Source organism: Felis catus, chromosome A2 (genome assembly GCF_018350175.1).
Source record: "Felis catus isolate Fca126 chromosome A2, F.catus_Fca126_mat1.0, whole genome shotgun sequence".
In the NCBI taxonomy this organism is placed as follows: Eukaryota; Metazoa; Chordata; class Mammalia; order Carnivora; family Felidae; genus Felis; species Felis catus.
In genome coordinates this window covers 9,299,754-9,314,768 of record NC_058369.1, presented here as the reverse complement: position 1 = coordinate 9,314,768, position 15,015 = coordinate 9,299,754, and the positions used below count along the sequence as shown (strand labels likewise).

General features: G+C 57.2%; 2 protein-coding genes and 1 long non-coding RNA gene across 9 annotated transcripts in view; 1 reads left to right on the top strand and 2 right to left on the bottom strand.

The window, feature by feature from the left end:
* NACC1 (nucleus accumbens associated 1) overlaps positions 1-5,011 on the bottom strand; it is a 19,738-nt gene extending 14,727 nt beyond the window's left edge. Inside the window, exons 1-2 of one of the 3 annotated variants that reach the window (XM_023246066.2) lie at positions 4,881-5,011; positions 3,968-4,101 (exon numbers count right to left, since the gene is read on the bottom strand). The gene's annotated coding sequence lies outside the window, so the exon portion shown is untranslated. Of the gene's footprint in view, positions 1-3,645; positions 3,827-3,967; positions 4,102-4,859 lie in introns of those variants that run through there. The other 2 variants (XM_045046483.1, XM_023246074.2) reach the window with 2 other exon arrangements.
* Positions 5,000-15,015, top strand: TRMT1 (tRNA methyltransferase 1). Of its 5 annotated transcripts, none has more exons than XM_003981951.6 (17): positions 5,000-5,135; positions 5,361-5,645; positions 5,739-5,794; positions 6,047-6,189; positions 6,355-6,542; positions 10,847-10,962; positions 11,041-11,153; positions 11,935-12,083; positions 12,238-12,324; positions 12,405-12,474; positions 12,574-12,708; positions 12,800-12,885; positions 13,203-13,311; positions 13,398-13,474; positions 14,344-14,463; positions 14,540-14,669; positions 14,842-15,015. In XM_003981951.6, exons 2-17 carry the CDS (start codon positions 5,386-5,388, stop codon positions 14,989-14,991), a joined length of 1,989 nt encoding a protein of 662 aa, XP_003982000.2. In that variant the 5' UTR covers positions 5,000-5,135; positions 5,361-5,385; the 3' UTR covers positions 14,992-15,015. The 5 variants fall into 5 exon arrangements, with proteins under 5 accessions (XP_003982000.2, XP_006928535.2, XP_023101830.1 ...); XM_006928473.5 differs by having other exon boundaries at positions 5,042-5,135; positions 5,442-5,645; XM_045046463.1 differs by lacking the exons at positions 5,000-5,135; positions 6,047-6,189 and having other exon boundaries at positions 5,629-5,645.
* On the bottom strand, positions 8,623-11,936 carry LOC123382330. Its single transcript, XR_006590554.1, has 3 exons — positions 11,193-11,936; positions 10,509-11,075; positions 8,623-9,065 (listed from the first exon to the last, which is right to left on the bottom strand). It is a non-coding gene; the product is annotated as an uncharacterized LOC123382330 (long non-coding RNA).

Sequence of the window (15,015 nt, the reverse complement as noted above, 5' to 3'; positions counted from 1 at the left end):
ACCCCTTAAGAGGAGGCAGAATCATTCCTCATTGAGAACCACTGCTGCACAGGCAAGCCGGCTTGTCCCCACTCATCAGAGGAGGACACGGGAGGTGCCCGAGGTCGCAACCTTTGCCCAGGGTCTCACGGCTGAGGAGGATGGCGCTGATGGAATCAGACTCTCCACTAGACCGTGGTTGCTCACCTTCAGCCACCCTCCGCCTAATTCAGAAAAGAGTCACAGTCCTCACAGAGGGCCCTTGGGTCTCGAAGGATGCGGAGACCTTCACCAAAGGAGGCAGCACAGGAGAGATGGGACGGTGACCACAGGCAGGCACTGGGCACAACCTCTAACAGCCAGCCACCAGACCGGATTCACTTCACTGCAGCTGCAAGCTGCAGCTCGGGGGGCTCTCCAGGGGGGACCCAGAGAGCAGAGGCAGGGAGACGGGCCTGCCCCGCACACCCCTGCCAGGCACAATGGGCGCCGAGGGCCTGGGGAAGGAGGAAAGGGATCGGGGTGATGAGGAGCCGGGAGGACCCCAAGAGGGAGCACAGGCTGTTCAGGCAGCGCCGCCTCGTCTTCAAGCCCAGGGGGGCTCGTCATCGCCTCGAACACAGGCTCCCTTCTCCATCAACCTGCTCTGGCACTGACACTGATGAACTCCGAGTCAACCTGGCTGGACCAACCCCCAACCCTCTTCAAACCCGCGCCTGCAGGCTGACCCCAACGACAGATCCTGCAAGACTGACAAAAACTCAGCTGTCCTCACAGCCTTGCTCGCTGGGGCTCCCCACTGGCTGGCCAGACTTTAAAAGGCCTGGAGGCAGGCCAAGGGGTCTGGACTTTCATCTGGGGGCAGCGGGGAGATCCAGGAGACCCTGCGACCCGGGTGCTTTTCTGTAAATGGCACTAAGGGTCTTCATTTCCACACTGGGGTCACCCCCCTCACTCCTTCCCTCACGAGGACAAGATATTTAGAGTACTTAGCAGGAGGCTGGCACATGCTCAATAAAGGCTTTCAATGTGCTGTCCCCTCTGCCCAGAACATTCGCTCCTCCCCTGCCCCAGCTTCCCTCACCAGGCCGATTTCTTCTTATTCAGGGCTCAGCTCTCCCACAAGCCGTGCCTGACCACCCAATTTGAAATTCTCCACTGTCCCCCCCCCCCCCCACCGGATCTGTTATTCAAGGCTGTTCCCCCACCCCCACCCCTAGCAGGCAGTCGACACCCTAGTGAAATAAAACTGTCCCAAGGGTCCCCTTACTTGTTGTACTTGCTAGTTTGGCCTCCTCTGGCACCCCAGGACTGTGTGCCCCGAAGTCCGCACAGAAAAGCAGCCTTTGAGCACCTTCTCCTCTAGCTCCAGAGGCAGCTCAGAGCCACTGCCCTCGTCTGCCATCCACACACCACGGCCAGCCCCCACCAGTCGCTGGCCCCATTCCAGCCACGTGACCAGAGGTAGCCACCCCCGGCCTCAGTACCCAGCCCTGAGCCCCAGTCTGTGCCACAGCAGCCAGCCTCGGCCCAACCAGACAGGGAAAAGGCACCTTTAAGTGGGGCTGCCGGCCCAGTTCCTCCCGCTCCCAGGACCAGGAGGCTAGCCAGGGAGAGGAGGGCAGGGCCCAGGTGGGATGGGTTCGAGGAACTACAGGCCGACTGGGGGAAGGCAGGGAAGGAGGGTGACAACCCATCATTAAGCCCAGGCCCAGCTGATAACCACTCGACCCAGCAGTTTGTGGCTCTTGCCTCAGGTGTGGAAGATCCCAGAACACACTGGTAACAATTAGCCCAGAGAGAGCAACCAACGCTGTGGACGTCTGACCGGGAACCAAAGAGGGGGAAAAAGACAAACCAGGCAAGCAGAGCTCCATGCAGCTCTGGAGCCAGGCTCCGTCCTCGAAACTGCCTCCCCGAGCCAGCCCACAGTTCCGCGACCCCTGACCTCTGGGCTCCCAGAAGGGAGCCGGGGGATGAGGTGTGACCAGGCCCCTGAGAAAGACGCTTCCACTGTTCCCGCCCCTGGAACGCCAGGAAAACTCTGTCCGCAAGGGCACCGGTCCATTCCTTGGGAGGGCCAAGAGGAAAGGCCCGGGCACAGAAGCCCCGCCAGGGAATCCCAACAGCGGAGCTCCTCCAGCCATGGCCCTCAAAGCTCAGACTGTGGGTTTGAGCCGAGGGCCCGTCAGTCCCAATCTGCCACTGTCTAGCTGTGTGGCCTGGAGCAAGCCACCCGAAGCCTGAGCTTCCTCCCATCATGGAGAAGGCGGAAGCGGATCCAGTGGTGGGCCGGCAACCACCGAGCTCATCCCGGGGCCTGGCCCCAGAGGGCACCTCACAGGCAGAGCCCCGGGGCCAAGAGACCCAAAGGCCTGGGCCAGGGTGTAGACACCAGACTTGGTATCATCAGGAGCCTCCAAGACCCGACGAGCAGAGCTTTATTCGCTCCCCTCCCAGTCCTTCACCCCCGGGGAGCTGGTGCCTGGGAGGCCATGGTATAAGATGGTGGGTGGCTGCGAGGTCCCATGGCCTGGGCTGGAGCCCCGAGGCTCTGCTCACAAAAAGTGGGGAAAGAATCTAGCATCCCAGGATACTCAGGTAAGGGCAGGTGGGCGGCCTCCCGGCAGATATACATGCCCAGCTAGGTGTTGCGGACTTCCCCAAGCTCTCCACACCAACACCCACCCGGTGGGCCAGCGCTTTGGAAGAGCCAGCAGAGGCTTGCTCCAAGGGTAGGTCGGGGACCCAGAGCCCGAGAGGGATGAGGAAAAGAGGGCACAGCCCAGGTCTGGCCCGGAGCGAACACCTGGTGGGGGAAGGGGTGGCGTGTGCCTTTGGATCGCACTAGTTTCTCGGGACGCCCCGTGTCTCCACTAGCCGAGCCCAAAGGCGCTGTTCCCCCCCCCCCTCCCCGATCTCCTACAGTAGTTCCTCAACCTACCTGATGGCCCCCGGATCTGGCCTTCCCCCGCCCCGCGCATCTCTCCAAGCCCTAACCTCATATGACCCCTGCAAACATCTCTGGGATCTCCTATCCGCCCCCACCCGAACTAACTCCGCCCACACCCACCCTGCCCCACTTCCTGGGCTTCTCCTCAGCCGCCCCCAGGCCTGTAACCTGACCCACCCACCTCCTCCGGCGCCCGGACACTACCTGCAGGTCGGCCCCTCCCCGCCCCCCCCCCCCTCCGGGCCCTTTCCCTCCGGCCGCGCCGCTCTCCCTCCTCCCCCCACTCGGCCGGCCCAAAGCCCGACTCCTCCCCCCTCCCCCCCCCCCCCCCCCCCCCCGCCTCGGCCTCCCCGGACGCCTCCTCACTTTTCTTCCTCCGGCCTTCCAACTTCCCGGGCCTCCGGCACCTGCCCGGGCACAGCTCCGAGCCCCCCCAGTCGCCGAGAGTGAGGGGGGGGGGGTTGGTCTGGGCCCGATCCCGCCACCCCCAAGCCCCACGGCCCGGCCCGGGACTGGACACTCAAGGCCGCTCGTGAGGGCCGGGCCTCTCCGCACTCGCCGGCCCGGCAGAGTGCAGGCTGCGGACCCGGTTCCTTTTCTGTCGGAGGAGGCCCCCCCGGCCCTCCCCGCTCAGCCCTCAGCCGGCCCTCGGATGCCCTCGGGCCGCCCCGGAGAGAGGAGGCCGGAACCGGGCCTGGGGCGGGCCGCCTCACCTGCGCCGTGGCCGCGCTCCGGGGGCTCCCAGCGGGCTCCGCAGCGGCGGCTGGGGCCGGGCCTGGGCCCGGGGCGCGCCCCCCTGCGCCGGGGCCTCGGCCTCCGCCTCCGCGGCCTCCGCGGCCTCCGCCTCAGCAGCAGCGGCAGCCGCGGCGGCCATTCATTGTGGGCCAGGCCGCCCCAGCCGAGCGCCGAGCGAGCGCAAGCCGCGCCGCCGCCGCAACCCGGCCGGGGAGGAGCGGCCGCGGCCCCGCCCCCTGCCCGCCTCCGGCCCCGCCCCCGAGGCGAGGCCAGCTGAGCGCCGAGCGCGCCCCTTCTCACCTCGGTTTTCTCCCTTCGCCCCTCAGGGTCCCCCGCCTGTTCCTTGATCTGCCGGAGAATTCGTCTCCCGACCCCGCCACTTCCTAGTTCCGCGACCTTGGACAAGTCTCTTCGCCTTTTCGATCATTCGTTTCCTGTAAAACGAAAACAACAATGACTTCTATTTATCGTGCCTGGCACTGTTTTAGGCACTTAATGGGCATTATCTCTTTAAACGCCACAGTAACATTTTTAAGTAGAAATGACTACACACTTATACACCCTTCATAGAAAGAGAGGCACACAGAAATGAAAAATACCTACTGAAGATTACCAGCAAGTACGTGATGGAGGGTGCCAGGATTCAAACCCCGAATCAAGAATCGACGATGAAATTAATGCTTTCATGTTTATGCCACACCTGATTCTGTTCTAAGCATTTAACCTGCACTAAGTCGTTTAAAACTCACCACAACACAACAACGAACGTTAAAAAGTGATGTCCATTTTGCAAATGGGCAAACTTAAGCATAGATGGAGACAAGAACAAGTAGCAAGGCTAGCTGGGACTGGAATCCAGGCAGTGCAGGCCACTATGCTCCCCTCCCGTCCTACACGGTTAGAACCTCCCGAGAACTTACTACGTAAGAGGGGATGCTTTGCACACTTTCCAGGCATTCTGTCCCTTAATTTTTGCTCTATATTGGAAGTTAGCATTCCTATTTAACAGGTAAGGAAAGTGAAGCCCAGAGAGTTTAAGTAACTTGCCAAGACCATGTGATAGGACTGGGATTCAAACTCAGTAAATCTGATTTCAGAGCCTTAATTATTCCTGCAGAGTGCCCTGAAATAATGTGCTTACAGCGCTCAGTGCACAGAAGCCGATCAGGAGATGTTGAATTTCTCCGCTTACCGCCCCTTTTCTGAGCCTCACCTTCCTCATCCGTGAAATGGGGCGAGTGATGCGTCCCCTCCCAGGGGAGCCGACGTGATTAAGGCTATCCACACTACACTTTCCGAGCTTTCCGCCGTACATTTTGATCCCGGCCACCCACTGTAGGTAGCATCACTGACTGGCTAAATTCTATCATGTGACCTGCCCTCCCACTGTGCCAACATGGCGACGCCCAGGTCCTAATCCGGGAAACGTGCACCCAGGCTAATACGGTCCTGGACGCCGGGAGCGAAGGTGAGAAGGACGTGGGCGACGCGGGGAGGGATCCAGGCCAGTGTCGGGCCCGCTAGAGGGCTTCTGGCCCCTGGCTTCTCAGGGGCCGGTACTCCGAAGATGGGGTGTAGTGTCAGCTTACCGAGGCCGCAGGGTCTTAATCTTTACTGATGTATAGGCCACCTGGCCCGGGGACGCAGCTCCCTGATGCTCTTCCTGTGCCCTCCCCCGTCCCCCCCAAACCAGGCTTGGCAGGGAGAGGCTCCCGCGGATGCCCCGTGCGAGAATCGGTCTGTGGCTAAGTCTAACTCTCCGCTCCACGCGCAGTCTCTGTAGAGCCGGGTTTATGGAGGGGCAGCCGCAAGGGCCGCCGAATCCAGCCGGCATGGAGAACGGCACCGAGCCCTGCGGAGAAGAGCGAGCATCCGAGGCTCAGGAGACGACGGTCACCGAGGGGGCCGCCAAGATAGCCTTCCCCAGCGCCAACGAAGTCTTCTACAACCCGGTGCAAGAGTTCAACCGGGACCTGACGTGAGCAGGGGTGTGGGGCCAGCTTGGCAGAGGGCAGTGCATCTGCAAGGTTGAGGGAGTGTGAGCTAACCAACCCCCCCGTCTCTCCCGCAGATGTGCCGTGATCACCGAGTTTGCTCGCATTCAGCTTGGGGCCAAAGGAATCCAGAGTGAGTTGAGGTCCAGTCTCCCTGTGGGCCGGGGTCGCGCAGAGCTCTCTCCCTGCCCTGCCCCGCCCCCTTTCCCTTAAAGTTCTAAAAGGCTGCAGGCACCTTGCAGGCCCTGGGTTCATTTCCTTCAGGCTTTCCCCAGGGGCTTTGAGGAAGATTTTCTCCCATGAATCTTCTGTATACTGAGGCATAGGGGGAGGTCTCTCAGAGGGCGCTTTGAGACCCCTGACTTGTGCTTCTGGGTGGCTGCAGTCAAGGTGCCAGGTGAGAAGGACGTGCAAAAGGTGGTCGTGGACTTGTCAGAGCAAGAGGAGGAAAAGGCTGAACTGACAAAGGGTGCAACCCTGGCCCCGGGAGACCAACCTCGAACGGCTGCCGTTGGGGAGATCTGCGAGGTGGGGCCTGGACAGAGGAGGTGGCGGCCCCGGAGTCCTCCAGTAATGGAGGAAGGAAGGCTCCTGAGGCCGGAGAGCTATAGGAAGTGGGTGGTGGGGGCTCCTTGGGGCCCAGCAGAGGATAGAGGTATCCACGTGAGTGGGGCTCCCTGATTACTCCAACAGGAAGGCCTTCGAGTGCTAGAGGGTCTGGCAGCCTCGGGCCTACGTTCCATTCGCTTTGCGCGAGAGGTGCCTGGACTCCAGTCTGTAGTTGCCAACGATGCCTCTGCCCGAGCCGTGGATCTCATGTGCCGTAATGTGCAGCTCAACGCTGTGGCCCACCTGGTACATCCCAGGCAGGCCGATGCCAGGTAGGTTTGGGGCAGCCGAGCCTCATGGCTGGAACGTGCATGCCAGAGCAGGGCTGCCTGGGCTCAAGTCCTAAGTCCGTCATATTCTTGCTCTTTGGCCTTGGGAGAGTGCCTTAGCCTCTCTGAGCCCCCGTTTTCTTGTCTATAAAATGAGAGTGTTAGTATTACAGGAGTTGCTCTGTTGATTAAGTGAGAGATGATGCTTAGATAGCCAGAAATAAGTCCCATTATGGTTTCCATTTTATTTTCATTTGTATTTATTTTCTCATTCTAGAGACAGAGAGTGCACGAGCAGGGGAGAGGGACAGAGGGAAGGAGAGAGAGAATCTCAAGCAGGCTCCATGCTAAGGGTGGAGTGGGGCTCCATCCCATGACCTCCAGGACCATGGCCCAAGCTGGTCACAGGTCACTGAGTGGTCCACCAGCCGAGCCACCCAGATTCCCCTATGGTTTCCATTTTACTTTTATTTTTTTTAATTAATTAATTTTTTAATTCACATCCAAGTTAGTTAGCATATAGTGCAATAATGTTTGCAGGAATAGATTTTGTGATTTATCCCGTGTGTATAACGCCCAGTGCTCATCCCAACAAGTGTCCTCCTTAATGTCCCTTACCCATTTAGCCCATCCCCCCCCCCACAACCCCTCCAGCCACCCTCAGTTTGTTCCTTGTATTTAAGAGTCTCTTGTGTTTTGTCCCCCCTCCTTGTTTTTATATTATCTTTGCTTCCTTTCCCCTCTGTTCATCTGTTTTATATCTTAAAGTCCTCATATGAGTGAAGTCATAGATTTGTCTTTCTCTGGCTGACCAATTTCGCTTAGCATAATACCCTCTAGTTCCATCCATGTAGTTGCCAATGGTAAGATTTCGTTCTTGATTGCCGAGTAATACACTATTTTGTGTGTGTGTATATATATACAACACACACACATATATACATATATGTATATGTATATGTATGTGTATATGTATATGCCACATCTTTATCCATTCACCCATCCACAGACATTTGGGCTCTTTCCATACTTCGGCTATTGTCCTTAGCACTGCTATAAACATGGGGGTGCATGTGCCCCTTTGAAACGTCACACCTGTATCCTTGGATAAATACCTAGTAGTGCAATTGCTGGGTCGTAGGGTAGTTCTATTTTTAATTTTTTGAGGAACCTCCATACTGTTTTCCAGAGTGGCTGCACCAGTTTGCATTCCCTCCAGCAGGGCAAAAGAGATCCTCTTTCTCTGCATCCTCATCAACATCTGTTGTTGCCAGAGTTGTTAATGTGAGCTGTTCTGACAGATGTGAGGTGCTATCTCATTGGCGTTGCGATTTGTATTTCCCTGATGGTGAGTGATGTTGAGCATTTCTTCGTGTGTCTGTTAGCCAGGATGTCTTCTTTGGAAAAGTGTCTATTCATGTGTTTTGCCCATTTCTTCACTGGATTATTTGTTTTTTGGGTGTTGAGTTTGAGAAGTTCTTTCTAGATTTTGGACACTAACCCTTCGTCTGATACGTCGCTTGCAAATGTCTTCTCCCATTCTGTTGGGTGCCTTTTAGTTTTGCTGAATCCTTCGCTGTGCAGAGGCTTTTTATTTTGATGAGGTCCCGACAGTTCATTTTTGCTTTTGTTTCCCTTGCCTCCGGAGACCTGTTGAGTAAGAAGTTGCTGTGGCCGAGGCCAGAGAGGTTTTTGCCTGCTTTCTCCTCGAGGATTTTGATGGCTTCCTGACTTACATTTAGGTGTTTCATCCATTTTGAGTTTCTTTTTGTGCATGGTGTAGGAAAGTGGTCCAGGTTCAGTTTTCTGCCTGTTGCTGTCCAGTTTTCCCAGCAGTATTCGCTGAAGAGACTGTCTTTATTCCTTTGGATATTCTTTGCTGCTTTGTCGAAGATTAGTTGGCCATACGTTTGTGGGTCCATTTCTGGGTTCTCTATTCTGTCCCGTTGATCTGAGTGTCTGTTTTTGAGCCAATACCACACTGTCTTGATGATGACAGCTTTGTAATACAGCTTGAAGTCCGGGATTGTGATGCCTCCTGCTTTGGTTTTCTTTTTCAGGATTGCTTTGGCTATTCAGGGTCTTTTCTGATTCAGATTTTAGGGTTTTTTGTTCTAGCTCTGTGAAGAATGCTGGTGTCATTTTGATCGGCATCGCATTGAATATGTAGATTCCTTTGGGGAGTATCGACATTTTAACAATAGTTGTTCTTCCAACCCAGGAGCAGGGAATCTTTTTCCATTTTTTTGTGTCTTCAGTTTCTTTCATAAGTTTTCTTTAGCTTTCAGCATATAGCTTTTTCACCTCTTTGGTTAGGTTCACTCCTAGATATTCTGTGGTTTTTGGTGCAGTTGTAGATGGGATCGATTCCTTGATTTCTCTCTCTGTTGCTTCACTATGGGCGTATAGAAATGCAACTGATTTCTGTGCATTGATTTTATATCCTGCGACTTTGCTGAATCCGTGGATCAGTCCAGCAGTTTTCTTGTGGAATCTTTTGCGTGTTCCATAGAGTATCATGTCATCCTGCAAAGAATGAAAGTTTGACTTCTCCTTGCCGATTTGGATGCATTTTATTCCTTTGTGTTGTTTGATTGCTGAGGCTAAAACCTCCAATACTACGTTAAATAGCAGTGGCGAGAGTGGACATCCCTGTCGTGGGCCTGACCTTAGGGGGAAAGCGCTCAGTTTTTCCCCACTGAGGATGATATTAGCCGTGGGTCTCTCATCTATGGCTTTTATGATCTCGACGTATGCTCCTTCTATCCCTACTTCCTTGAGGGTTTTTATCAAGAAAGGATGCTGGATTTTGTCAAATGCTTTCTCTGCATCTATTGAGAGGATCACGTGGTTCTTGTCCTTTCTTTAATTGATGTGATAAATCACACTGATTGTTTTGCTATGGTTTCCATTGTAGACTTAACTTCTCAACTTCTGGTACTTTTATTCATTCAAATGAGCCAGCACAAAGCCAGTATCCACAATGTGCCAGGCATCAGTAAACAAAATAGGCAAAATCCCTGACCTTGGGGCATTCACATTCTAATGCTGGGGTCCAGCAAACAGCAGCCTGGGAGGCCCCCTGGGAGGCCAGAGCCTGGGTTGTTGTTTTTTTTTGGCCCACCAGCTAAGAATGTTTTTTGCATTTTCTTTTCTTTTCTTGAGAGAGCGCTTGCACTTGCTGGAGAGTGGGGAGAGGGGCAGAGGGAGAGAGAGAATCCCAAACAGGCTGCCTGCTCAGCGCAGAGCCCAGTGTGGGGGTTCCATCCCACGACCTTGGGATCATGACCTGAGCCGAAATCAAGAGTTGGACCCTCAACCGGCTGAGGCAGGCATCCCATGTTTTTTGCATTTTTAAAGGGCTTAAAAAAAAAAAAAAAAGGCACCATTTGTGGCCCACAAAGCCTAAAATATTTGCTATCTGACTTTTTACAGAGCACAAATAAAGAAAAAGTATTTGTTTTCTGGACTGTATTAGAATCTGGTAGGAAACAAAGACCGTGACAGCCAGATCAATGAGCAAACTATATAGTAAAAGTGGTGAAAAAGTGAAAAGAAAAGTAAAAGAAAAAAAAAAGAAAAATAAAAGGTGAAAAGTGCTCTGGGAAAAAACTGGAGGTTGGAGGGGATGGAGGAAGGTGGTGGATGGGTTGTAATTTTATATATTTTATTTTATTTCATTTCATTTCATTTTATTTTATTTTTTATTAAAAGTGTTTTTCAATGTTTATTTTTGAGAGAGAGACAGACAGAGCATGAGCGGGGGAGGGGCAGAGAGCGACAGGGAGAGAGAGAATCCCAAGCAGAGCCCGATTCGGGGCTCGAACTCATGGACTGTGAGATCGGGACCTGAGCCAAAATCAAGAGTCGGATGTTCAACCCACTGAGCCACCCAGGCGCCCCAGGTTGCAATTTTAAATAACAGTTAGGGTTGGCAACCTGGAGAAGACAGCATTTGCATTTCCTCACCTACAAAGGAAACAGTAATGATTCCATTCCGTAAGATTTGCCTGGAAGGTTATTTGATTAGATGAGTTAATCTATAAACGGCTTGAAACAGTTGTCAGGCATATGTATGTCACGTCACCATTGGCTATTATTATTGCTGTTGTTAGACACGAGTACACTGAGGCCCAAGGAAGAAAAGTCACGTGGTTAGTTAGCACACGGCCAGGCCAGGGTCCGAGCCTAGCCAGCTGGCCTCCAAATGCAGGCCGAAACCATCACACCCAATGAGAGGACACGTGTAGGGGACAGAGCAGGTCCCTAACGCAGGGCGCTGAGGACCGGGGCCTTCTCGCTCCCAGGATGCTGATGTACCAGCACCAGAGGGCATCGGAGCGGTTTGACGTCATCGACCTGGACCCATATGGCAGCCCCGCCCCCTTCTTGGATGCAGCCGTGCAGGCTGTGAGCGAAGGAGGTGAGGCCACACTGACCTGGGCACAGAGCAGGGCTCGGGGTTTCCGGAGGATCCTCGCTGCTCAGGCCTTCCTTGCAGGTCTGCTGTGCGTCACCTGCACCGACATGGCAGTGCTGGCGGGGAACAGCGGGGAGACCTGTTACAGCAAGTACGGGGCCATGGCCCTCAAGAGCCGGGCCTGCCATGAGATGGTGAGCCCCCCTCCCCCCACCCCTTCCCACCCCGCAGACCTGCTTCGCTTCCTCCAGGCGGCAGGGGCCAGATCCGTCCCCAGATGTTAAAGACAAGCAGGTCTATAGCCAGAATAGTTCTAGAGCCCGGACTTCCAGTTCTGGTCACTCGGACGGCAGTGGTTTTGCCCAGGGCGGGAGCCAGTGGCCGCATTATTTTTCCTAGTGCCCTCGGTTTTAACAACTCGTTGAAAATTGTTCTTTAGGACAGTTTTCAGGAGTGGGTTTGGCTTTGGGTTCAAATCCTAGCTTTGCTGGCGCCTTTGGGTGATTCATTTCACCCTTCTGGGCCTCGCTTTTGGCCTCTGTGAAATGCGCACGATGGTGAATTGCCGTGGGGATTCGAGAGGGCGGGAGCCGGAAAGGAGGATGGCCTGGCTTTGTTCCGTAAGGGCCCTGTCACCAGGTCAGTCTGGAAAACTGGAACACAGGTCCTTGGAGCACATCGCATAGCGCGGGGCACACGGATGTTGCTGCCCTGGATGGTGGGCCTGTGCGTTCCGTAACCACGTAGCACCCCCAGGAGGCCCATAAAGAGACATAGACTGTTGTGATCCCGTCGATGGGGGAACTGAGGCATTCACTTGGCAGGGGTCACACAGCCAGGACGCTTGGGCCTGGGCTTGCAACACCGGGAGCCGCCCCTGAGCCTGTGCTTATGAGCACCTGGTGTGGCCCCAGGGTAGCTGGGAGGCGTCCGTGGAGGCAGGGCTGCTGGCTGATGCCCGCCTCCCACCCTCAGGCCCTGAGGATCGTCCTGCACAGCCTGGACCTCCGAGCCAACTGCTACCAGCGCTTTGTGGTGCCACTGCTCAGCGTCAGCGCTGACTTCTACGTGAGAGTTTTTGTCCGCGTCTTCACCGGCCAGGCCAAAGTCAAGGCCTCAGCCAGGTTAGTCTGGGGCAAGCAAGGGAAGCAACGAACAGAGGGGGGCAACAGGGCCTTTTGGGGCACGGGAGGAAACGGGACTCCTAACGGGGAGGAGCTGGGGTGCGGTGGTCAGGTTGGGGAGCTTATGAGTCCTGCCCCCCCCCCCCCCCCCCAGCAAGCAGGCACTGGTGTTCCAGTGTGTGGGCTGCGGGACCTTTCACCTCCAGCGCCTTGGCAAAGCGTCCGGAGCCTCTGGCGGCCGGTGAGCACGGGTGAGCCGGGGGAGGAAGGTGAAGGAGGCGTCCTAGGGTCGCCGCCTCCTAACCACCCCTCTTTCCGCAGGGTCAAGTTCTCTGCGGCCTGTGGTCCCCCGATCAGCCCTGAGTGTGAGCACTGTGGGCAGCGACACCAGGTGAGGCAGGGCCGGGGAAACCAGGCGGACGCTGGGGTTCCGGCTCTCTTGACACCTGACCCTTCGCTCCCCCCCCCCACCCCCGCCACGTGTCTGTAGCTTGGCGGTCCCCTGTGGGCGGAGCCCATCCACGACCTGGACTTCGTGGGGCGCGTGCTGCAGGCTGTGAGCACCAATCCTGGCCGCTTCCACACCTCGGAGCGAATCCAGGGGGTCCTGAGCGTCATCACTGAGGTGGGGGCCCGGGGTGACGGGGAGGGGGCCCCGCCTGTGCCCAGCCATCCTTCCCCCACCCACCCCGCGCCCGTCCTGTCCCCACCGGCAGGAGCTCCCGGACGTGCCTCTCTACTACACGCTGGACCAGCTGAGCAGCACTATCCGCTGCAGCACGCCCAGCCTCCTGCAGCTGCGGTGAGTGCCCGGTCCCAGGCGGGAAGGAGTCTGCGCCCTTCGCCCGCCCTCTGGGTGCCCTGGGGCAAGGCCGGCCCCCCTCAAGGCCAGAGTCTTGGGTAAAACAGCTTTCCAACAGGCCTACGTGCAGGTGCTTAGAAGAGAGCGCGGAGGCCTCGAGCCTTGGGGAGGGAGATAGTCTCCCCATCACGATCACTGGCATTACCCGGGCCGTGTAGTCACCGTGAGACGTTCAGCTGCGTCACACCCGCACGGATCAGCACTGGCTTTGGGGTCCGGCCCCCCGCCCCCCACCCACGGCCCCTCTTGGTCCCCAGGTCAGCCCTCCTCCATGCCGGCTTCCGGGTCTCACTCTCCCACGCCTGTAAGAATGCCGTGAAGACGGATGCCCCCTCCTCAGCCCTCTGGGACATCATGCGCTGCTGGGTGAGGGCTGGCCTGACCAGATGGGGGTGCGAGGCCGGGACATGGTCAGGCCCAGCGTCCCCTGACCTTTGAACTTTACCTCCCAGGAAAAGGAGTGTCCGGTGAAGCGGGAAAGGCTGTCAGAGGCCAGCCCTGCGTTCCGTATTCTCAGCGTGGAGCCCAGGTACGGGCACTGGTGTGGCTGCCCGCGGGCGTGGGGGGCTCACGTGTGGGCAGGGGACAACGCAGATCCTTCCCTCCACAGACACATGCTCATTCACGTGAGATCCAGAATCTTCCTGCTTCCCCTCCCCTTCTGCCCCTGCCCTGGTCTGGCCCCATCACTGCCCAGCTGGACCAGTGCTGCTGGCTCCGCCCTGGTCCCCCCCCCCCCCCCCACCTCCGGCCCCCAGCCTCTCCCCACAGCAGCCACAGTACATCGGTGAGGACCGGAGTCAGACCTGTCCACCCTCTGTTTAGAAGCCTCTGTGACTCCCACCTCACTCATTAGAAACCCAAGTTCTGCCTGCAAGCTGTTAACCATCTCCCTGTCCCCTCCCTCCCCCTTCACCCCCACTCTCCCTACCTCCTTCCATACTAGGCCTCCGCACTCACACTGCCCAGACGCAGCGCCCCCTTAGGGCCTTTATAAGGGCTGCTCTCTGTGCCTGGAGTGCCCATCCCGGGTCCCCTGAAGGCTCTTCCCTCCCTCCTTCAGGTGTCTCTGACCGCTCTGTCCTGCGCCCCTTCCCCCGCCTCCCCATTCCCTTTGTCCTGCTCTGTTTTTCTCAAAACTCTCATCCGTGCCCTAACACGATACACTTCACTCACCTCTGATCTGTCCCATCGTCTCCCGCACTGGAACGTCGGCCTTACCAATGGCAGATCTTAGGCTCGTGGTGGGCACTGGATACATGTTCATTAACTGGATGAGAATCCCGACCCGGGCGGGCACGGCCTTCCCAAGGCACGTGGAGCTGCACGGGGGTTGGCAGGTGGTCCGTGCACACCTGCAGGGCACCTGCCCCTCAGCCCCCACTCCCACGTCCCCAGGCTGCAGGCCAACTTCGCCGTCCGGGATGATGCCAACCCCAGCTCCCGCCAGCGAGGACTCAAGCGCTTCCAGGCTAATCCTGAGGCCAACTGGGGCCCCCGGCCCCGTGCCCGGCCAGGGTGAGTGAGAGCGCGGGTGGCGGTGGGGCTTGGCCCGGGGCAGGATGGGGTCCCAGCTACTCCTCTGCCTGCACAGGGGCAAGGCCGCAGGTGAAGCTATGGAGGAGAGACGCAGGCTGCACCAGAATAAGAGAAAGGAGCCAGCTGAGGACCCGGTCCAGCGGGCTGCCCGGCTCAAGTCCTTTCCCTGTAAAAGATTCAAGGAGGTGAGGCACCCCCACCACCCACACAGCAGCACCCAGGGATCGCCCTCCCTGCAGCAGGGCTGGGAAAACCGGGGTGGGCAGGGCGTGCGAGCGAGCTCCCCGTCTAGGAAGGGGACCCAGCAGAGGCTGCTGAGCACCGAGCCAGGGTTCACACCCACCGTTCTCCCACCAGGGCACCTGTCAACGCGGGGAGCAGTGCTGCTACTCCCACAGCCCCCCAACACCCGAGGACACCGCTGCAGCCGCCTCACCTGACCATCCCAAGACCTCTTACCAGAACCCGCCTGGGTCTGGCGTTGCCGCTGGTCCGGGTGTAGACTGAGCCAATAAAGATATGTCACCTTTC